This window comes from Myotis lucifugus, unplaced genomic scaffold (genome assembly GCF_000147115.1).
Source record: "Myotis lucifugus unplaced genomic scaffold, Myoluc2.0 scaffold_66, whole genome shotgun sequence".
Lineage (NCBI taxonomy): Eukaryota > Metazoa > Chordata > Mammalia > Chiroptera > Vespertilionidae > Myotis > Myotis lucifugus.
The window spans coordinates 3,421,748-3,446,003 of record NW_005871114.1 but is presented as its reverse complement, the minus strand read 5'-3'; the positions used below and the strand labels follow the sequence as shown (position 1 = coordinate 3,446,003).

At 38.4% G+C, this 24,256-nt stretch overlaps 1 protein-coding gene across 9 annotated transcripts in view; it reads left to right on the top strand.

Moving 5' to 3' along the window:
* Positions 1–24,256, top strand: part of HELLS (helicase, lymphoid specific) — a 40,818-nt gene that overhangs the window by 11,400 nt on the left and 5,162 nt on the right. For 7 of the 9 annotated variants that reach the window (XR_002829582.1, XM_023754900.1, XM_023754897.1 and 4 more), the window contains 13 exons: positions 1,612–1,648; positions 1,735–1,799; positions 3,198–3,239; positions 3,977–4,201; positions 5,233–5,415; positions 6,161–6,304; positions 10,851–11,047; positions 13,205–13,301; positions 14,690–14,851; positions 17,973–18,112; positions 18,194–18,332; positions 19,960–20,043; positions 20,121–20,240. Coding sequence is in view for 8 of the 9 variants with exons in the window: in XM_023754900.1 (XP_023610668.1) it covers positions 1,612–1,648; positions 1,735–1,799; positions 3,198–3,239; positions 3,977–4,201; positions 5,233–5,415; positions 6,161–6,304; positions 10,851–11,047; positions 13,205–13,301; positions 14,690–14,851; positions 17,973–18,112; positions 18,194–18,332; positions 19,960–20,043; positions 20,121–20,240 (1,635 nt within the window). In the remaining variant the exon portion in view is untranslated. Of the gene's footprint in view, positions 1–1,611; positions 1,649–1,734; positions 1,800–3,197; positions 3,240–3,976; positions 4,202–5,232; positions 5,416–6,160; positions 6,305–9,071; positions 9,122–10,850; positions 11,048–13,204; positions 13,302–14,689; positions 14,852–17,972; positions 18,113–18,193; positions 18,333–19,959; positions 20,044–20,120; positions 20,241–24,256 lie in introns of those variants that run through there. The other 2 variants (XM_023754894.1, XM_023754901.1) reach the window with 2 other exon arrangements.

The following is a 24,256-nucleotide window of genomic DNA, read 5'->3' as shown; positions in this document are numbered from 1 at the left end:
ATCATTGCCTTCTGCATGGCTCGTACAGGGAATCCAGCCTACAACCAGGGCATGTGCCCTGACCAAGAATCTAACCTGCACCCTTTTGGTGCATGGGACATTGCTCAACCAACTGAACCATACTAGCCAGGGCTCCATTTTACATTTAAAGAAACTGATTCAAGGAGATTAACTATAGTCCACCCTCATTTTCAGATTATGTATTTGAAAATTAGCATACTAACTAATGTTTATTTGTAACCCCAAAATCAACACTCGTGTTTTTATGGACATTCATAAGTATGCATGTGCAGAATTGCCAAAAATTTGAATCTCCCAACACACGTTCCCTGCTAAGGTCAAACAAAGTGGTGATCTGCCTTATTTAAGCCATCACACTATAAAAAGGTGTTCTTTTCGTGGTCTATTTAATGCTGTGATTTTTGTTGATTTTGCTGTTTAAAATGGCCCGTAGCCACATTGTGCCAAAGTGCTTTCTGGTGTTTCTAATGTGAGAAGGTTGTGTTGTGCATAATGGAGAAAATTCCTAGGTTAATAAAGTTTCCTTCAATAGTTACAGTGCTTTTGGCCCCGAGTTCAATGTTATTCAACATATATTTTAAGATAAAATAGTAACACACAATAAAACAAGGTTATATATTTCATCAGTTGGTAAAAATATGACTAGAAAATGCAGGAACCTAAACGTGTATCTCTCCTAGAGGCAGTGGTTTAGTGTTCACCAATTTATTATTTGCGGTGACTTTATAGAACCTAACTAGTGAATGAGAATTCACTGTAACTTGCTGAAGATCACAAATCTGATAAATAATAATGCCAGGATCAGTTTCAGGCCCAACACTTAGTTCCTATTCCAAACTGCTTTTATTAGGAAATATCACAATGCCAATAGGTAGAATAGGAGATAATTTTACTAGCGTAACCATTTAATCTCTACCCTTCAGCCTGTTGATTTAATTCACTTTTTTCTAGCTAAGTTTTTATTACCAGGGTTTTGTGTGTGTCCCTTGTCCCCCCATCTCCGCTTTGTTCTAAAGTTACAAACTATTAAATTCTGTCTACTCCATCTCACCAGTCCCTTTTGGTATTTTCATTTTTAATCCTTTTTTTCTATCATTTAATTGAGCTTTTTGGTCATTTTCATTTCTCATACATGTTTACCTGTTCTTAATTTTTTCCAACTCTGTTTCAAACTGTGTTTAAACATCTCTTCCTTATCTTCTCTTAGTATTTTAGTCAGTATTCTTTCTACTTTTCATTGTATTTAACTTTTAATTTCACTGAAAATGAGTGCTACTTTTATACAATACCAGTTGAATATCTTTAGCGTAAGCATAGAAGATGTGCGTGGTAATTTCAAAATAAAAATGTCTTTTATGGTTAATTTTGAAATTTTTCTTGTAAAATAAAAAAATGAGGAAAGTAGAGGGTTCTGATTACAAATAAGTTATAGCAGGAAAGTACAGAAAAAGGTTATGAGTTGGTAAGTATAAGAGTAAAGAGTTGTGGATGTGGTTCAACTGCAAGGAACATTTACTTAATCATTTCATTTTAATATATAATACCATAGCAGTCCTTAGAAAAATAATGTTCTAAATCCTTGTTCTGTAGGGTAAAGGTTCCATTGGTGCAAGTGAAGAGAATCCAGGTAAATTTCCTTATTCTGGTTTTGAGAATATGTGTTTATATTTTTGCATCAATTCCTATCAAAAATAAAATGAAATTTTTTTATAGTTGTGAGAAAGAAAAGAGGAAGAGAAGATGAATCATACAATATTTCAGAGGTCATGTCAAAAGAGGTAAAAATAAAGGGGGAAGGGCACATTAGATTCAATGTTCAGTAAAAACTTTTTGTGGGTTTTAAACTATATTAAAGGTGAATGGATTGCGGTTACCTACTTGGCTTTTGAGCCTGTTAAGTGTTTGAGGGAAGAAAATGGTATCATATTCCTGTTTGTTAAAGGAGCATGAGCTTGGCCTAGTCAGAAATTATTATAATATATTGAAACCTCAAAACCTTAAGAATTTTGTTCTTGTTCCTTCTTGAAGACCATTAGGGGGAACTAAGATCACATACTCATTTCTAAAACCAGATCCTTTTTATACCTTCTCACTTGTGTACTCATAATAGGAATTAATAAAAGAGCATCTTCAGTTATGACAAACCTTAAATGTTCCTTAAGCATATTTTAATGCATCACATTCTTACATTAAAAATTTTTAACTTTATTAGCTACACACTTTTTCTTTTATCTGAAATTTAAAAATTTAAGTTCTTCACATGTTCATAAAGTGTAAAATTTTAAATTTCACATAATTCTTGTCTACAGATATTCTTCCTTACTCCGCCCCCATTTAAAAAATAATAGTACCCACTTAGTTGATTATGGAACACACTCAACCTGCAGTTGAAAAATGCTATTACTGAGGTCTATTGACCTTTAGCCAATCACACTGTTGTAAATTTAATTCATCAAATGTTTGTAATATATCTGAGGTCAATCACTAAAGAAAGATAATGATTGTCTTTGCCTAAGTCTCCAGGTGACACTAGGTAATGATTGTCTCCACACCCTTAGCATCTAGTAGGAACTTCAAAATCAGAACTCTTTTATTCTGTATTTTCAATTTATTTGTCTTTGGCACTTGCGCAGAATTGCAAATTCAGATGTCTATGCACAGAGGCCTAAAGTGTGCCAGAGTTGAGATTATAATGCTTTTGGGAGTCAATTCTTAAGTAACAGTAGTAGCCTCAAATTAATGGGTAACTACTCAACCCTGAATTTGGCTGTTGTAGCCCGAAAGCAGGCATAGATACACTGTAAACAAATGAGCCTGACTTTGTTCTACTTAAATTTATAAAAACAGATTGCCAGCTGGAGTTGGTGCACAGGGTGTAGTTTGTCAGCCTCTATACTAGAGGACTGTTGACCATGTGTGAATTTGGACTTCGTCTATTCAAACTTTAAAAAATGGAAAATTCAGGAGTAAATATCCCAATTTATGTGTTGTTACCTAATTAAGAATTTTATAAGACACTATAGGCTTAATTTTGCCCGAGGTCTTTCAATTTCAGTCCTATTTAATTACCATGAGAGCCTTATCCCCATTTCCTGGCATAAAATCAGAACAATAAATGTTGGTTAAATATATGGATGAACCATATACATTGTTATTTTGTTTTCTCAATTTTCTAGGAAATTTTGTCTGTGGCTAAAAAAAATAAAAAGGAGAATGAGGTAAGAGATTTAAAATAGGTATTAAATTTAGGAGTTATATTTGCTTCCCTGATTATTATCCTTTTAATCATCAGTATACTTTTTTTCTCACCATTTATTCTATTTCTTAGCATTTCAGAAAAGTGTCCATTCACTTTTCTTGTTGCATGCCCAGTTGTGGCATCATTTATAAGACTTTTCCTATGAATTGACTTAATCCTCATTTTCACATTCTTAAAGTAGAGTTGTGGCGGTCCCAAACCAGTAAAATCCATCATTGGTCATAGTTGGTGCTGAGTGTCACAGATACATTTACATTCTTGAGTGTGATATAGTGAATTTTAAAACTTTACCTACTTTGCCCTTTTCCTGCAATGAAAGTAATTACTTATTTTGAAATAAATGTTTCTGTGTTCCTTGAAAGGAAATTGTTTTTTCTTCTTTTATAGACATTATCAATTATATTATGTGGGTGAAGGAAATTATTAAGGAAATAGTTAAATTGGGTAGTACTTAGAGTTTTGGAAAGGAGGTACTATTGTAAAAGTCATTTCAAAGGTGTCTTCCCCCCACCCAATAGCTTTGCATTTGGGGGAAAGGAAGTAACTCTCTAGGGTTTTATTCAACATAAGGTTTTATTTCTACATACCTAATGCTTATAGCACTGGGTAAATTTTAATTAACAGTTACATTTTTTTTATAAGTAGAGGGTACCAGCATTGTGTATCAACCTTCTAATTAAAACTTTTTTTTTATAGGATGAAAGCTCCTCTTCTAATCTCTGTGTAGAAGATCTTCAGAAAAACAAAGACTCAAATAGTATAATTAAAGATAGATTGTCGCAAACGGTTAGGCAGAATACAAAACTCTTCTTTGACCCAGTTCGGAAATACAATGGACAGCCAGTACCCTTTCAGCAACCAAAACATTTTACAGGCGGTGTGATGCGTTGGTACCAAGTAGAAGGCATGGAATGGCTCAGGGTAATGAATTCTCAATCTTAATACATGATAGCAATTCATTACCATATAATAACCAATTAATGTAATGTAACATCATTTGAGTTGTTTCTTCCGTGTTTCACTATTATATGTAAAACATTTGTGTGTAAATATTTGTTTTCTGATTTATTCACCCAGAGTAAACGTTTTCTTTCATATTGATGTTTCTCTCTCCCTCCCTTTCTCTCTCCAAAAAAAAAAATATTTAAAAGTGAACATTATCTGCCCTCCTGGCAGTGCCTCAGTGGTTGAGCATCAACCTATGATCCATCCAGGAAGGCATAGTTTGATTTCCAGTCAGGACACATGTCAGGGTCGCAGGCTCAATCCCGGTGGGAACAAGCAATGTTTCTATATCTCTTTTCCTCTTCCTCTTTGAAATCAATTTAAAAAAAATTTTTAAGTGAAAATTATCTTATTCAAGGCTACCAACACATTTATGACTTTGATTACCCTTCTTCCCACAGGTATTATAATTTATAGTATTAACTAGAGGCCTGGTGCACAAAAATTTGTGCACTTGGGGGAGGGGGTCCCTCAGCCTAGCCTGTGCCCTCTCGCAGTCTGGGACCCCTTGGGGATGTCCAACTGCTGGCTTAGGCCCACTCCCCAGGGGGGATCGGGCCTAAGCCAGCAGTCAGACATCCCTCTAGCAGCCCTGGAGCCCTCAGGGGATGTCCACTTGCCAGTGGGGAGCAGGCCTAAGCTGCAGTCGACATCCTTAGCTCTGCTGAGGAGGCGGGAGAGGCTCCTGCCACCACCCCTATGCTGGCAGCCATCAGCCTGGCTTGTGGCTGAGCAGAGCTCCCCCCGTGGGAGCGCACTGACCTGGTGTCAGTGTGTGTCATAGTGACCAGTCATTCCCAGTCTTTCTGCTGTTAGGGTCAATTTGTATATTACCCTTTTATTATATAGGATATGTCAGTCTCATAATTATCTTTGGGTAAAAAAAATTGCTAATTCAGTAGGTGATTATATCAGAATTTAAATGCAGTGTATATTATTTTGTCCAGATGCTTTGGGAAAATGGAATTAATGGCATTTTAGCAGATGAAATGGGATTGGGAAAGACAGTTCAGTGCATTGCTACAGTCGCCTTGATGATTGAGAGAGGAGTACCTGGACCTTTTCTTGTCTGTGGCCCATTATCTACACTTCCTAACTGGATAGCTGAATTCCAAAGATTTACACCAGAAGTAAGACATGTTTCCTTTTGTATATATCATTTCAAATGTTTGTTTTGTCTGAATTAAATTATAGATCTCTTACTATAATTATATTGGTTTCTGTGTAAATACTACATGTTATTTGCCTTTCAATCTCATCAATACCTAGTTTAAGTTCATAAAGATGAATAGGTACTAGTAATATTGGACTTGTTGCCCAAAAAAATCTATGGATGATTTTCGGTGTATTGGATAATTTGATTCACCTGAAATAGACCTAGGTAGATTTTATTTTTTAATTCTATTTATTCTTATGGTTGTTTACCTTCCATATATATTTGTTGTTGTCACATTTCTGCCTCATAAGAAACATATTTTAGAAGTATCTTTGTAATCTGCATTGGTTTACATTTGATTGACTCTTACAACTTTTTTTTTTTAATATATTTTGATTTTTTACAGAGAGGAAGGGAGAGGGATAGAGAGTTAGAAACATCGATGAGAGAGAAACATCGATCAGCTGCCTCCTGCACACTCCCTTCTGGGGATGTGCCGCAACCAAGGTACATGCCCTTGACCGGAATTGAACCTGGGACCCTTGAGTCCGCAGGCTGACCTTCTGTCCACTGAACCAAACCTGTAAGGGCTCTTACAACTTCTTTTTAATTCTCCCACAGTAGTCTACTAATTTATTAGAATTGATTGACTACAAGTATTTCTCTCTAAAATGATTAATGTTGTTATAGTTTCATTATTTTTATATGAAATCTTTTAGATTCCTACTATGTTATATCATGGGACCCAGCAGGAACGTCGAAAATTGGTAAGGAAGATTCACCAACGGAAAGGAACACTGCAGATTCATCCTGTGGTGATCACTTCATTTGAAATAGCCATGAGAGACCGCAATGCATTACAGGTGTGAATAAACTTCATTGGATTCTTTGTAATTCATAAATCACATTTTTATAATACTCATCATCCAGTAGTGTTTAAAAAATTTTTTCTGGTGGAAGTAATAGATTCTATTATGCACAGCTCCTTAGAAGCTGAAGGGGCTGTTTATTTTAACAGAAACATCAGATAAAGGTTCGTTGTAATTTCTAAAAAAGAAAATTAAAGTCTATGGCACTTTATAGCCATAACGTCATTTTAAATGAGTTAGCATCCACCAGATATGGACCTAATCTGTAAAAATATTACAGATATGTCTTGGACATGTGCTTTAAATAGATAGAACTTACTTAAATTTAATCAAATAAGAATAGACTGTGGCCCAAGCCTGGGGTGCTCAGTTGTTTAGAGCATCTTCCCAATAAGTCAAGGTTGCAAGTTCTATCCTGATAGGGCACATACTAGTACAAGAATTAATGAATGAATGCATAAATAAGCAGAATAAATTGATGTTTCTCTTCAAAAATTTTTTTTTAAAATAGGCTATTATTAAGACAACTTCTTTTAGACTTATGGATCTATAGCATAACATTTCCATATCTGTTTTTCTTAGTGTTGTAGCTACTTACTTATTAGTGTCAAAGTTATAACAACGGGAAAATTGACCTTCTCTTGTCTAATCACCATGAAAACCTTTCTAATTTATTTTTTAAACTCCTCATCATTTCCATTGCATTAGATTTCCTTCCCCTTTTTTTGCCTATTTATAAAGGATATTTTATATTCTGTTTGGCTTTATAAAGTAGATGGCTTATAGTGAGAACTTTTTCATGTTTTCTGGTTTGCCATATTACCAGAAAAAGAAGTCCCAAGTTATTTTTATTAAAGTCATAATATTTAAAATTTTTAATCTTTTCATTCTATGAATGTATAAAGTAAAATACTAAAGATGCCTCATTTCACATTCTTCCCCTAATTTGCCAATCCTTTTATCTGAGGATATCCTTGCCAGTTTGGTTTTTATACTTCCAAGAAATATTGCCTATTTCTTTATTTTACAAAGTAAAATGGATGAACTTTACGTTGACCTGGTCAAGGTAAAAGAAAAACACAGGTATTAAAATTTACAAGTTAAAACAATTTTCATGACAACGTAGTAAAACTAAATGGATGGCTTTCCACGAAGATACAAATGAAAGGGGAAACCTCAGTAAACCGATAACTATGTAAAAACTTACACCAGCAGTTTATAAAGAGTGTCAATCTTAAAAACAAAAATTCTAATGCTATTTAATTTTTCAGAGAAAGGCTTTCAGTTCTTAGTTATCTAGTACTAGAGGCCCGGTGCACAAAAATTAGTGCACTCCGAGGGGGCGGGGCGGGGGGTCCCTCAGCCTGGCCTGCACCCATTTGTAGTCCAGGACCCCTTGGGGGATATCCACTTATCGACTTAGGCCCACTCCCCGGGGGACCAGGCCTAAGCTTGCAGTCAGACATCCTTCTGGCAGCCAGGGAGCCCTCGGGGGATGTCCAACTAAAGGCTTATGCCCCCAAGGGATTGGGTCTAAACTTGTAGTTGGACATTCTTAGTGCTGCCACCGAGGTGAGAGAGGCTCCTGCCACCACCTCTGCACTGGCCAGCCATGAGCCAGTTTCTGGCTGAGTGGCACTCCCCATATGGAAGTGCACTGACCACCAGGGTGCAGCTCCTGCATTGAGCATCTGCCCCCTGGTGGCCAGTTCGCATCATAGCAACCAGTCATTCTGCCATTCAGTCAATTTGCATACTAGCATTTATTATTACTACTAGAGGCCTGGTGCACAAAAATTTGTGCACTCGTGGGGGAAGGGGGGTCCCTCAGCCCAGCCTGTGCCCTCTCGCAGTCTGGGATCCCTCAGAGGATGACCACCTGCTGGCTTAGGCCCGCTCCCCGGGGGATTGGGCCTAAGATGGCAATCAGACATCCCTCTGGCAGCCCGGCAGCCCTCGGAGGATGCCCACTTGCCAGCAGGGTGCAGACCTAAGCTGCAGTTGGACATCCTTAGCACTGCTGAGGAGGCAGGAGAGGCTCCTACCACCACCGCTGTACTGGCAGCCATCAGCCTGGCTTGTGGCTGAACAGAGCTCCTCCCATGTGGGAGCGCCCTGACCACCAGGGGGCAGCTCCTGCATTGAGCGTCTGCCTCCTGGTGGTCAGTGTGTGTCATAGTGACCAGTCATTCCCAGTCCTTCTGCTGTTAGGGTCAGTGTGCATATTACACTTTTACTATATAGGATAGAGGCCTGGTGCACGGGTGGGGGCCGGCTGGTTTGCCCTGAATGGTGTCCCTGATCAGGGTGAGGGTCCCGCTTGGGTGCCTGGACAGCCTGGATGACGGGATGATGGCTATTTGCAGCTGGTCACACCGCCTTCAGGGTGGGGCTCCCCGCTGGGGTGCCTGGCCAGTCTGGGTGAGTGGCTAAGGGCCGTTTTCAGGCTGGTGGGCAACTGAAGCTCCCAACCTCTCCTTTTTTTCTTTTTTCTTTTTTTTTCTGGGATTTATTTACCTTCTATGGCTGTCACTGGAGCTGAGGGCCGACTTTAGCTCTGAGGCCGGCTCCAGCTTGAGGCCTCGGCTGCTGAAAGCAGGTATCTGGGGTTTGTTTAGCTTCTATAATTGCAACATTGTTTCTTAGAGTGCAGCTCAGAGCCCAGTCGCTGCAGGCGGGGAATCTTGGCTTCCTCCATCACTGGAGCAAGCAAGCCTCCTGTTCGCTTCAGCTGCCTGGCTGCCAGCCGCCATCTTGGTTGGCAATTAATTTGCATATCGCCCTGATTAGCCAATGGGAAGCGTGTCGAAGGTACGGTTAATTACCCCATTTGTCTTTTATTAGATTAGATATAGGATGTCCCCATTTCTCCCCTTTTGCCCCCTCTACTCAGCTCTTGTCCCCCACTTCTCTCTGGCCATCACCATACTGTTGTCTGTGTCCATGGGTTGTGCATATATTTTTTTTGGCTAATCCCTTCTTTAAATTCACTTCTTTAAATTTTTATTTTCAGATAAGTGCTTATAACTGCACTATTATATATTTTCTATTATATCATTTAGAATTAAGATATTTTTTAATTGAACCCTTGTAATTTTAGCACAATTCAGGAAATTATGCTAGAAGCAATTAGGAGATTTTTGCATGTAATGGAGATACATTTCAATTAATATTTTATTTTTAATTTTTTTAATATTTTAATTTGAAATAATTTCATACATGTAAAAAAAACTATAAAATAATACAGCATATTATATGTACCCTTCACCCAGTTTCTTAGGTGTTAATAATTTAAACATAACCATTATACAACTAACAAAATTTGGAATATATTTTTCTTATAATCTCTGTAATGTTACTTAATCATTTACTTTGTTTTTGTTAATCTTCACCCAAGGATATTTTTCCATTGAATTTTAGAGAGAGTGAAGGGAAAAAGAGAAACACATTGGTTGCCTCCTGCACACGCTCTGATAGGGACTGGGATCAAGCCAGCAACTGAGGTACATGCCCTTGACTGGAATCGAACCTGGGACCCTTCAGTCCACGGGCTAATGCTCTATCCACTGAGCAAAACAGGCTGTAGCTTAATTCATTTACTTTTAATCTATATGTGTCTTTATATTTAAAGTGGGTTTTGTTTTTGATTCACCCTCATAATCTGTCTTTTAATTGGTGCATTTATGCCACTGACTTTCAAAGGGCTGATAGTTACTGCCATATCAGGTGGCTTCTGGGGCCGGCCTGCGCCGGGGATCAGATCCGATCATGGGAAGCAGGCAGGCGGCTTCTGGGGTCGCACCCGGGGGCCTGGATGGTGGCTTGCACTGGCGGGCTGGCGCTGTCCCGTCCTGCCTGCAGTATGCAAATTAGTCGCCATCGTTGTTGGTTAATTTGCATATCATGTTGATTAGCCGATGGGAGGCGTAGTGAAGGTATGGTCAATTACCATGTTTGTCTATTATTAGATAGGATAACAATCAAAATTTCACAATGCAGCCGAACCGGTTTGGCTCAGTGGATAGAGCATCGGCCTTCGGACTGAAGGGTCCCAGGTTCGATTCCGGTCAAGGGCATGTACCTTGGTTGCGGGCGCATTCCCCAGTGGGGGGCGTGCATGAGGCAGCTGATGGATCTTTCTCTCTCATCAATGTTTCTAACTCTATCCCTCTCCCTTCCTCTCTGTAAAAAAACCAATAAAATATATTTAAAAAAAAAAATTTGACAATGCATTAGAATGGAAAACTACAGACTGCTTTGACTATAAAATGTGAATGGAAAAATCTTAAATACTTAATCGCAGGTAGGCTTTAATTTTTAGTTCATGGCCAAGTGAGGTCTATTTCAGGAACACAAGTATGCATTAGTTTAGGAAAATTATCCCTTTAATAGATCAAAGGAAAGTATTATCTCAATAAACACAGAAATGCAATTTGATAAAATTTAACATTCATCTTTAATAGAGGTTTTATTTTCACAATTGTTTTTAGGAAAAATTGTGCGGTATCATAAAACATTTTTTCCCTAAATTCTTTTTCAGCATTGCTATTGGAAATATTTAATAGTAGATGAAGGACACAGGATCAAGAACATGAAGTGCCGTCTAATCAGGGAGTTAAAACGATTCAATGCGGATAACAAACTTCTTTTGACTGGGACTCCCTTGCAGAACAATTTATCAGAACTTTGGTCACTGCTTAACTTTTTGTTACCAGATGTATTTGATGATTTGAAAAGGTAGGTAAGCCAGTCATTTGAACTCTTTCTAGGTTTCCCTAACCTTTCCAAATACTGTGTTCTGGTATATATTGTATATTTTACTGTTTGTGATGTTTTATCCCCAGGTTTATTGCAAAGTAATAGACATACTCCACTCTTAACGTTTAAGATGATAGCATGATGATTTGATTTACATATATTGTGAATTGATTATCATGATAGATTTAGTTAACATATGTCATCTGCAATAATAAGAAAAAGTATTTCTCCTTGTGATAAGAACTCTCAGGGTCTGCTCTCTTAACAACTTTCCTATATATCATACAGGAGTGTTAATTGTAGTCATCAATTACAGTCCCATTCATTTTTCTCATAACTGGAAGTTTGGACTTTATCACCTTTCACCAATTCTCCCTTCCCCTATATGTTCCCCTCTTTTTTTAAAATTTATTTTTATTGATTTGAGAGAAGAAGGGAGAGAGAGACTGAAACATCAGTAATGAGGGAGAATCATCGATAGGCTGCCTCCTGCAACCCTGGCAGGTGCCCTTGACCAGAATTGAACTCGGCACCCTTTAGTCCGCAGACAAATGATCTATCCACTGAGCCAAACTGACTAGGACTAACTAGTAAATTTACGCCAGGGTTTTCTTGTGAGATAGGGGATATATTTAACCTATCCCCTGAATTGTTTTGTAAGGATAAAATTAGGGAAAAGCATCTGAATGTGTTTCACACAGTTAACAAATATTTTAATTGTTCTCAATTCAATAGTTTTCCTTTAATCAATGCAAATTTTTTTTTAAAAAACCTTTAAAATATTTTATTTGTTCACACAAAATTTGTGTCAAGAATGGAACATATGCCCTAGCCGATTGACTCGGGATAGAGCATCTGCCTGCAGATTGAAGGGTCCTTCCTGGGTTCGATTCCAGTCAAGGGCACATACCTCAGTTGCAGGCTCCACCTGGGCCCTGGTCTGGGCTCGTGCAGGAGGCAACCAATAGATGGGTTTCTCTCACATGGATGTTCCTCTCTGTCTTTCCTCTCTTTCTGCTCTCCCTAAAAATCAATGGAAAAATATCCTCCAGTGAGGATTAACCCCCCAAAATTATTTATTTATACACACATATACACACACACACACACACTCACACACTCACACACTCACACACACACACACACACACGTGTCACTAGTTAACACCAGAGCCAAAATTTCCCAGTTTCAACCTAGTGTTTTTTATTCTATAAACTTTGAATCTTATATTATGAAAACCAAAAATTAGTATGCTCAGAATGGATAAGAAAATAATCTTAACAGAGGTTAAAAATAATTAAGATGGAAATATCAAAATCAGGAGGGCAAAATAATTTTAGTATCAGTGAGGGAAGGTTAATTTAATATAGGAAAATAACTGAATATTTCATTTTGAGAATAAATTTTTCACCTCTGGTTTCCAAATGGCCCAAGGCCAGGCTGTCTGATTGTTAGTACAGAACATTGATTAAGGACAACATTTTCAGGTCCTACACATTCCTACTGAGTTAAAACATGGTGGTAGAAATCTGAATTTATAAAAAACATCAGTTGCCTCAGATTATATTTATATCTCTACTGCCTTAGATTTCAAGGATAGTTTACATTTTAATCACTTTATTAAAATGTTTAAAAAGGATGTGAGGCTGATCTGGCTGCAACATCTGTCACCCCATTTGATTACTAGGTTGATTGAGTTAGGCGGGTGTTCCCTTCGTCCCTCACCACTCCATGTGCATTCCTCCTGAAGCTGTGCGCTAGGCTGAAGAAGTGACCAGTCCCTGGTCAGGGTGTTTTTCAGTCAAGGTGTGGCAGTGGCTGCACTCCCCTCTTAGACCTGCCACACAGGCTCTCAAGGTCCATTTGTAGGAGAACATAGGGTGGTCAAACTTCCAAGACTCCAGACACATCCAAATGAGGTGGCAGTCTGCATTTTTAAAAGGAAAAAATATATATCCCTTATTGTTCATTTGATTTTTATACTATTGTAAGGTTATGTTAATGTATAAATCAAAAATATGCCCACTTAAAGAAAATACCTGCTTAAGAGTCAGGTTAATATAAAATTAAAAATATGAAACACATCATGTTAGTGTAATTGATTTATGTGATAACTGGTAATCATTTCTCTTACAGCTTTGAATCTTGGTTTGATATCACTAGTCTTTCTGAAACTGCTGAAGATATTATTGCTAAAGAAAGAGAACAGAATGTATTGCATATGCTGCACCAGGTTTTGACTTTTTCTTATTTTGCTTACTGTAGACTTAGAATAAAAAAGGAACCCTAAAGATCAACTGTTCTCAACTCATTGTAGATTTTGAAAAATGAGGATCCTCCCAAATTTAATATATATTCCGCCACCCCCAGAGATCACATGGCTTTACCGCAGAACTCAAGTGCTCTGAAATTTTGCTTTTTTTTTTTCATGTATAGTCATTTGACCCCTAATGGTTACTGATATGTTTGTCAAAAAGTAAAATTAAGTGGTTTTTATGCAATGTTTGCCAGTAATATTTGCATAATTTACTTCTTTGCATGATCCATTATTAATGTTTCCCACAATCTCCACCCATCCAACTGTCTTTACTTCAGGCAAAATAATCTTTCAAAGGTCTCCAAATTATATTTATATGTGGGCCTGAAAAGCTGCTTAATCGTGTTTTGACAACTTCATTCAAAATCCTTACATATATTTTTACTTTAAAGTTTATACATATTTATGGTAAAAATCTGAAACCGTATAGAAATGGAAAGTAAAAATAATCACAAATCATACTTATCCTATCAAATCTTACCTTTTATCTGGCTAATTTTCTTTAAGTATATTTGTTTCTGGGCTGATGTCTATACATGTTTTTTTTGTTTTATTTTTTCTTTTTCTAAACACACTACTGGTCATGTTCTCTTTCTCATAAAATCTCTTAGCTGTCTACCTCTGGGGAATTCTTTTTTTATTATTGTCTAAAGTTTTACATATGTCTCCCTTTTCTCCAATTAACCCACCAGCACCACCACCACCAGCATCCATTCCCACCCTGGGCAAGCCCCCACCGTCCAGTGTCTGTGTCCATTGGTTATGCTAATAAGAATGCATACAAGTCCTTTGGTTGCTCTCTAACCGCCCCCTCTCCCCTACCATTTGTGTCTGGATCTATTCTTGTTCATCAAATGGGGAATTTATTTTAAAGATCTAAGAAGTTTAATGATGGTATAATTACCTTTTGCTTCTGTGTTTTAAAAATGTGAAAATTAGTTGTCATCACATATCTGATGAAAGAGAGTAATTTTAAGCTAAAGCTTTAGAATTTATAGAAGGTTTTCATGTCCACATCTCTGGGTTGATTAGTTGATTCATTGGTTTTCTAATAATTCAAAACCTATATTGGCTTTTTAAAATATTCAGTATATATTAGGAAACTAATAAATTGTGAATACTATATTTGTCATGTGGTGACCTGGTCTGGGAAAATCTCAAGGAGACATTTTACCTCACCTTTTGAGACTTTATAATATTTACATAGGAAGAAAAGAGAAGGGGGAAAGGAACCTGTTGGGAAAGTATTCCCCAAAATAGGAATGTACAGTATTCACATATGTTTATTTATGTTTAAATTTTAGATTCTAACACCTTTCTTACTGAGAAGACTAAAATCTGATGTTGCTCTTGAAGTTCCTCCTAAACGAGAAGTAGTCGTTTATGCACCACTTTCAAAGAAACAAGAGACCTTTTATACAGCCATTGTGAACCGTACAATTACAAACATGTTTGGATCCAGTGAGGTAGAGTGTGGATTTGAAATAAACTGTATAAGACAGCTGGCATAGAAAATTTCATGGTTGATTTCAGTCTTAGGGATCATCACCTCTTTTCAGGACTTGTGAATTTCTAACTGAAGTGAAAGGCAAAAGGCCAGTAATGCTATGGTCCTAAAATTTAAGTGATGTCTCATACATTAATTCCTTCTCTTTTTTTTATAATTAAATCTTTATTGTTCAGATTATTACATTTGTTACTCTTTTTTCCCCCTATAACTCCTCTCCACCCAGTTCCCACCCCACCCTCCACCCTCACTCCCCACCCACTGTCCTCATCCATAGGTGCACGATTTTTGTCCAGTCTCTTCACGCATCCCTCTCACCCCTTTCCCCCCCAAGAATAGTCAGTCCACTCCCTTTCTATGCCCCTGATTCTATTATAATCACCAGTTCATTCTGTTCATCAGATTATTCACCTGATTTTCAGATTCACTTGTTGATAGATATGTATGTGTTGTTCATAATTTGTATCTTTACCTTTTTCTTCTTCTTCTTCTTCTTAAAGGATACCTTTCAGCATTTCATATAATACTGGTTTGGTGGTGATGAACTCCTTTAGCTTTTTCTTGTCTGTGAAGCTCTTTATCTGACCTTCAATTCTGAATGATAGCTTTGCTGGATAAAGTAATCTTGGTTGTAGGTTCTTGGCATTCATCACTTTGAATATTTCTTGCCACTCCCTTCTGGCCTGCAAAGTTTCTGTTGAGAAATCAGCTCACAGTCGTCTGGGTACTCCCTTGTAGGTAACTGAGTTTCTTTCTCTAGTTGCTTTTAAGATTCTCTCTTTGTCTTTTGCTCTTGGCATTTTAATTATGATGTGTCTTGGTGTGGTCCTCTTTGGATTCCTTTTATTTGGGGTTCTCTGTGCTTCCTGAACTTGTAAGTCTATTTCTTTCACTGGATAGGGGAAGTTTTCTGTCATTATTTCTTCAAATAGGTTTTTAATATCTTTTTTTTTATATATATATTTTATTGATATTTTACAGAGAGGAAGGGAGAGAGTTAGAAACATCGATGAGAGAGAAATATCGATCAGCTGCCTCCTACACATCTCCTACTGGGGATATGCCTGCAACCAAGGTACATGCCCTTGACCGGAATCGAGCCTGGGACCTTTCAGTCCGCAGGCCGATGCTCTATCCACTGAGCCAAACCGGTTTCGGCTAGGTTTTCAATATCTTGCTCTCTCTCTTCTTCTGGCACCCCTATAATTCGAATGTTGGTATGCTTGAAGCTGTCCCAGAGGCTCCTTACACTATCTTCGTATTTTTGGATTCTTTTTTCATTTTGTTTTTCTGGTTGGGTGTTTTTTGCCTCTTCGTATTTCAAATCGTTGACTTGATTCTTGCGATCCTCTAGTCTGCTGTTGGGAGTCTGTATAATATCCTCCATTTCAGTCAGTGTATGCTTAATTTTCAGTTGGTCCTTTATCGTAACATCCAGGGTCTGACTAGATTTCTTGAGGATCTCACTACATTTATCGGCAGTCTCACCCGTCTTTTCGAGGGTCTTACTAAATTTATCGGCGGCTTCTAGAAAGTTCTTGAAAAACTTTAAAAGTGTGGTTTTGAACTCTATGTCCAGTCGTTTGCTTCCCTCCATTTCTGTCATTTGTGTCCTTTTTCTTTGTCTCCGCATTTTTTGTGCTTCCCTGTGTTGATAAAGTGGTTTTCTGTGCTAAGTGTCCTCTAGGGCCCAGTGGTTCAGCCTCCCCAATTACCTGAGGAGGACACTCTTGGTGCACTCCCTGTGGTCTTTGTGCACAGTCTTGTTGTAGTTAAGCCTTGATTTTTGTAGGTATCACTGGGAGGGATTGACCTCCAGGCCAACTGGCTGTGAGAATCAGCTGTGTCTGCAGTGGGAGAACTTCTGTGCTGGAGACACCCCTCTGGGGCAAGACTTGCTTCAATGGGGCTTTGGTGCTCACTGAGTCTGCCCCCTCCCTGAGTGTGTCCTTTATGTATCCAAGGAGCTGCAAACTGGATGGTCCCACTCTGACCACTGGGCACACTAGCTCCTGGATCTCTAAGGAGTTGCTAATCTAGCCTCTGCCTGAGGCTATCCAGCAAAAGCCTCCCTGCAGGGCTTGGGCGGGGCAGGTCCCTCGGGATCAACAGGGCGGGGCTAGCAGTTATGGGTGCTCTCAGAGGCCCCACTTCTCAGTGTCCTGGCAATCGCTGCAAGCACCTCCGAGAGAAAGCTGCCCTCGAGTTCCAACCGATGCCAGACAGTCCCGCTTCTCCCGTATGAGTCTGGGTCCCCATAGAGTCGCCCGGAAATGGAGCTCAGAACCTGAGACTCGCTCCAGATTGAAAACGACAACCACGCCCTCAGCTGCCAGCCCGCTCCGTGTGTGCCTCTGTACCTTAGTATTTTACTTCCGCACCGCACCTCCTCTGAATCTCAGTGTGCTTTTCTCTTTTCTTCTAGTTATAGAATTTCCACTCAGCCAGCCTTCCTGTGGTTCTGGATGATGTCCGTTATGTCTTTTAGTTGTATTTTTGAAGTGGTTGTTCGAGGCAGCAAACTCCGATGTTTACCTAGGCCGCCATCTTGGTTTCTCCTAATTGCTTCTTTTCTTTTTTTTGAAAATATATTTTATTGATTTTTTACAGAGAAGAAGGGAGAGGGATAGAGAGTAAGAAACATCGATGAGAGAGATCGATCAGCTGCCTCCTGCACGCCCCCCACTGGGGACGTTCCCCCCAACCAGGGTACATGCCCTTGACCGGAATCGAACCCAGGACCCCTGAGTCCACAGGCCGACGTTCTATCCACTGAGCCAAACCGGTTCGGCCCTAATTGCTTCTTTAGTCACCTATTTTAAGAAACGAAGTGGAATGTGATTATCTTATAAGTGAAAATTAGGAGACCATTAAATTTTGCTTAAATGCCTAGATTTTTTACTGTATGTATTTTTTTCTCAAAATATTTAAGCTTATGCATTTCTCTTTTGTACAACCAATAGACTCTGTTCTCCTATTTTCATCATAATTAAAAGGAAGATCTGAGTTTTTAGCTATATATTTAGAGTTTAAGGGTGTAGCTTTTTAAACAGATATTCCTTTCATTTGTTCTCTTTTAGAAAGAAACAGTTCAGTTAAGTTCCACTGGACGACCAAAACGGCGAAGTAGGAAATTAATAAATTACAGCGAACTAGATGATTCCCCTAATGAATTGGACAACTTGATCAGTCAGATACAGCCAGAGCTAGACCAAGAAAGGTGTGAATTTAAAAATTAAGTATCCTTTAAACTGATATTTTTTCATATTTCTTGTATTCACGGATTACATATTTTTGATAGACCTGTTGTGGAAATGAATATTCCTGTAGAATCTGAAGTTGATCTGAAGCTGCAGAATATAATGATGCTACTTCGTAAATGCTGTAACCATCCATATTTGATTGAGTACCCTATAGACCCAGTCACACAGGAGTTTAAGGTAAATACTATTTAATAATGCCCTGTTTTGATTTCTGTGCTTTTAAAATGTTGGGTGAAAGTGTCATTTTCCATATTGGAAAAACTAGAAATACAATTGTTTAGTAACACAGCTGATTTCCCTCTGTTTCTATTTTAGAGACACCTTTAGTTGTCAACCTTTGCAGTAATACTTTTAATTGATATTCAGCCTGTCAAAACCAATCTTGCTGCTCATTTACATGTCAACAAAGAGCCACAGGAGAAAACCAAAAAGTTGATATTAAGTTGCAGATTTTCAGATTAAATGAAATTGCTTTCTTTATGGTTAGCTTTCCTACGGAAAGGGTATTGGGAAGTTGTGCTGGGCAGTTGATGAAAAAACAGCTTTTATTCCCTGAAGGAATATTAGGAAATCAGTTCTAAGTAATCCTCAATACTCTTTTTTTTTAAATATATTTTTATTAATTTTAGAGAGGAAGGGAAGAGGGATAGAGAAAAATATTAATAATGAGAGAGAAATCATTGATCTGTTGCCTCCTGCACGCCCCCTACTGGGGATCAAGCCTGTAACCCAGGCATGTGCCCTTGACTGGAATCGAACCTGGGACCCTTCAGTCCCCCGGGCAACCCTCTATCCACTGAGCCAAACTGGCAGGGGTGGGCAAACTTTTTGACTCGAGGGCCACAATGGGTTCTTAAACTGGACCAGAGGGCCGGAACAAAAGCATGGAGGGAGTGTTTGTGTGAACTAATATAAATTCAAAGTAAACATCATTACATAAAAGGGTACGGTCATTTTTTTTTTTTTTTTTTTTTTTTTTAGTTTTATTCATTTCAAGCGGGCCGTAGTTTGCCCACGGCTGGGTTAGGGCAATACTTTTGTTTCACAGTAGTTTACAGCAGAGTTTCTCACCCTTGGAAATACTGCTTTTTTGGGCCAGTATATTTCTTTGTTTAGGCGATGCTGTCCTGTGGACTATAAGCCATTTGGCAGCATCCCTAGCCTCTAGCCACTAGATGCCAGCAGTATTTCCCTCCCCCAGTTGTGACAACCTGAAATGCCTCCAGACACTGCCAAATACACCCTGGGAATGGTAGGCAAAATTTCCCATATTTGAGAATCACTGCTTTACAATTTTTCATTCAAGTAAGAAAGATGATCTAATGAGGTAATTTATGTTAACCAGAAAGTGAATAATTTCTTAATCTTCAATACTAGGTGTGTGTATAAGCTCCTGTGTTTTAATTGCTACTGAGAGTTCTACCAGTGATTTTCATAAATATTTTCTTGAAAATATACTCGATTATAAAAAATAAATCTCAACTTACATATATGTTTGACCTTATTCTCTTATGCAAAGCCTTTAAAAAAGGGGTAGAGAGAATAGATCAAGGTTCTACTTAAACTAAATTTTATTTTTGTAAAATCATGTGTTTTAAGTTTCAGAGCATGTCTTTCCTAAAGAAAGAATTATCTTAAAAATTTTTAATTTGACTTTATTTGTGTATTTTTTTTTAAGTTTTATAAGGTTTTTTCATTGAAAATTGAACTGTCCACATTGCTTTTATTTTGACAAAGCCAAATTATTAGTACATGATAATTACTTTTTGATAATTATTTTTTTCTTCCTTTGCCCCCTTTTAAGGTTGATGAAGAATTGATAACAAACTCTGGAAAATTCTTAATTTTGGATCGAATGCTGCCTGAACTAAAAACCAGAGGTCACAAGGTGGTACTTTGGTTGGATTTTTTTTATTGCTTATTCTTTTTAATCAGTATAGCTACTAAAATAAATTTAAATTTCAGGTGCTGCTTTTTTCACAAATGACAAGAATGTTGGACATTTTGATCGATTACTGCCACTTCAGAAATTTCAACTTTAGCAGACTTGATGGATCCATGACTTATTCAGAGAGGGAGAGAAATGTAAGTTTTCTTAATGTCATACATACCAAAATTTTTTTTTTTAATTCTTACTTGGATTTCTGAAGTATCAAAATAGACCCACAAATTGATAAATCCAAAAGAGCAAAACACCCTTTAGTCTTTAGCAAATGATATAGTATATCTTTTGTTAATATCCTACTTAAACACCACTATACCTACTATAGGATAACATAATTTTTTCTCCATTTTGGCTCTTTCCTTCACTTCTAACATTTTACCATGAAATTTTCAAGAATAGCAGTTGAAAGAATTTTTTAGCTATCTGTAAACTAGAACCTACAGTTGAAACTTTACTATTTTTTTATTGCATAGCTAGAATACAGCATCAACCTATTACCCTGTCCATTTAACGTTCCATTCTCTCTTAGTGTATTTAAAAACAAATAATAGATGATAGTCCCTTTCTAATTACTTCAGCATATTTTGTCTTTTAGGGTGATATTTACATACCCTGAGGGAATAAAATTAATTATATATGTGTTATTTTGATTACTGCATTTATGAGCGTGACCTAAATTATCAAGATACAGAACATTACCCATCCACTCAAAAAATTTCCTCATGCTCCCTCAGAGTAATCCACCTTTCCTGCTTGCCCCATCTCCTAGTCAACCAATTTTGGTTTTTATCACTTTTTTGGGGGAGAGGGGAGGAGGGTGGCCTAGATTTTTCCCTCTAATATTTTAAAATTTTCTAATATTGTTTTCTAATAGTAGATGGTCTCCTGTAAACTTCCCTTGTGGTGGGGATTAAGTTAAGATCTTAGATCTTAACAAAGTGTAGGTGCTCAGAAAATAAATGAAGTGAACAACATCGGACGTTTTATTAACATCACATAATTATTGTGGTTTTTTTTTGTTTGTTTTTTGTTTTTGTTTTTTTTTTATATTGATCAGGGATTTTTATTTTACTAGTTAGGCCCCAAGGCAGATAGACTATTCTAACATTTTTTTTTAATCTTTATTGTTCAGATTATTACATTTGTTCCTCTTTTTTTCCCCTATAACTTTTCTCCACCCAGTTCCCACCCTCCACCCTCACTCCCCACCCACTGTCCTCATCCATAGGTGCACGATTTTTGTCCAGTCTCTTCACGCATCCCTCTCACCCCTTTCCCCCCCAAGAATAGTCAGTCCACTCCCTTTCTATGCCCCTGATTCTATTATAATCACCAGTTCATTCTGTTCATCAGATTATTCACCTGATTTTCAGATTCACTTGTTGATAGATGTGTATGTGTTGTTCATAATTTGTATCTTTTCCTTTTTCTTCTTCTTCTTAAAGGATACCTTTCAGCATTTCATATAATACTGGTTTGGTGGTGATGAACTCCTTTAGCTTTTTCTTGTCTGTGAAGCTCTTTATCTGACCTTCAATTCTGAATGATAACTTTGCTGGATAAAGTAATCTTGGTTGTAGGTTCTTGGCATTCATCACTTTGAATATTTCTTGCCACTCCCTTCTGGCCTGCAAAGTTTCTGTTGAGAAATCAGCTCACAGTCGTATGGGTACTCCCTTGTAGGTAATTGACTTTCTTTCTCTTGCTGCTTTTAAGATTCTCTTTGTCTTTTGCTCTTGGCATTTTAATTATGATGTGTCTTGGTGTGGTCCTCTTTGGATTCCTTTTGTTTGTATCTTGCTCTCTCTCTTCTTCTGGTACCCCTGTAATTCGGATGTTGGTATGCTTGAAGCTGTCCCAGAGGCTCCTTACACTATCTTCGTATTTTTGGATTCTTTTTTCATTTTGTTTTTCTGGTTGGGTGTTTTTTGCTTCTTCGTATTTCAAATCGTTGACTTGATTCTTGCGATCCTCTAGTCTGCTGTTGGGAGTCTGTATAATATCCTTCATTTCAGTCAGTTTATGCTTAATTTCCAGTTGGTCCTTTATCATAACATCCAGGGTCTGACTAGATTTCTTGAGGATCTCACTACATTTATCGGCATTCTCACCAGTCTTTTCGAGGGTCTTACTAAATTTATCGGCGGCTTCTAGACAATTCTTAAAAAACCTTAAAAGTGTGGTTTTGAACTCTATATCCAGTCGTTTGCTTTCCTCCATTTCTGTCATTTGTGTCCTATTTCTTTGTCTCCGCATTTTTTGTGCTTCCCTGTGTTGGTGGAGTGGCTTTCTGTGCTAGGTGTCTTATAGGGCCCAGTGGCTCAGCCTCCCCAATTACCTGAGGTGGACACTCTTGGTGCATCCCCTTGTGGGCTGTGTGCACAGTCTTGTTGTAGTTAAGCCTTGATTGTTGTAGGTGTCACTGGGAGGAATTGACCAATTGGCTGTGAGAATCAGCTGTGTCTGCAGTGGGAGAACTTCTGTGCTGGAGACACCCCTCCGGGGCAAGACTTGCTTCCGTGGGGCTTTGGTGCTCACTGAGTCACTCTGACCACTGGTATACTGGTTCCTGGATCTTTCAGGAGGTGCTAATCTAGCTTTTGCCTGAGGCTACTCAGCTGGAGCTCAGCTGTGAAGGAATGCAAGTTGCCCTGGGGCCTTCGGCCAGTTGCAAGTTTGTTAGGTAATTTTCAGATTACAAAAGCCTCCCTGGGCAGCTTGGGCGGGGCTGGGTCCCAGGGGATCAATAGGGCAGAGCAAACAGCTATGGTTGTTCCTCAGTCCTTCCCTAAGAGGCCCCAAGTCTCAGTGTCCGGGTAATCTCTGCAAGCACCTCTGAGAGAAAGCCGCCCTCAAGATGAGAACGATGCCAGACAGTCTAGCCCAGGGGTGGGCAAACTTTTTGACTCGAGGGCCACAATGGGTTCTTAAACTGGACCGGAGGGCCGGAACAAAAGCATGGATGGAGTGTTTGTGTGAACTAATATAAATTCAAAGTAAACATCATTACATAAAGGTACGGGTTTTTTTTTGGTTTTCTTTTTTTTTTTTAGTTTTATTCATTTCAAACAGCCGGATTCGGCCCGTGGGCCGTAGTTTGCCCACGGCTGGTCTAGCCTCTCCCCATATCAGTCAGGGTCCCCAGAGACTTGCCCAGAACTGGCGTTCAGAGCAGTAGGCAGATTGAGACTCCCTCCTCAGCCACCAGTCCTTTCCGCATCCGCCTCCATACCTGTGCACTTAACTTCCGCACCGCAGCTCCTCTGAGTCTCGGTATGCTTTCCTCTTTCATTCTAGTTGTATTTCCTCTCAGCCTTCCTGTGGTTCTGGATGATGCCCGTTCTGTCTTTTAGTTGTATTCTTGAAGTGGTTGTGCGAGGCAGCAATCTCCGGTGTTTACCTATGCCGCCATCTTGGCTTCTCCGTTTTTGTTTTTTAATCCTTACCCATGGATGTGTTTATTGATTTTAGAGAGAGAAAAAAAATTTTGTGTGAGAGAAACATTGATCAGTTGCCTCCCATGCACACCCCAATCAGCAATCGAACCCGCAACCTTTTGCTGTACACGACGATACTACAAACAACTGAGCCACCCTGCCAGGCCTAACAGTTGTTTTATAGGTCCAAGTGATTGATTTGACCTCCCTTGGATACACCTTTATTAGTTGTAATTAAAAATAATCAGTGTTTTTGTTTAAAGTGTTTATATTTTTCTTAATCTCTCTCATGGTTATGGTTGATTACAGTGAAAGGATACTGATTAAAATTGGCAAAGAGAAAAGTTACATAGGTAAAGTCCAGGAGAGAGTAGATGTGAGTTTCTAATGGAGTCACACAGGCAGGACTTAATTATCCCAGCAACAATTTATAATAACACATATTAAGTAAACCAGGGAAACTCACCTGAACCTTGATGTCCCAAGTTTGTATTAAGGGTCAAGTAGGCTTGGAGCACTGTGTATCTGGCCTACGCTATTCAGTTTCAAGCCCCTCTGAAGTTCAAATTGATCAGTATATCCTAGGGCCCCTAGTTTTTTGCCACAATCTGGGAAATAGGCCTATGATTTTTGTGTGTTGTGAGAAGTGTGTCTTCAGCAATTTTGTCTTTTCAGAAAATTGGTCTTTTTCACCTTTTATGGTTTGGGGGGTTTTCAGT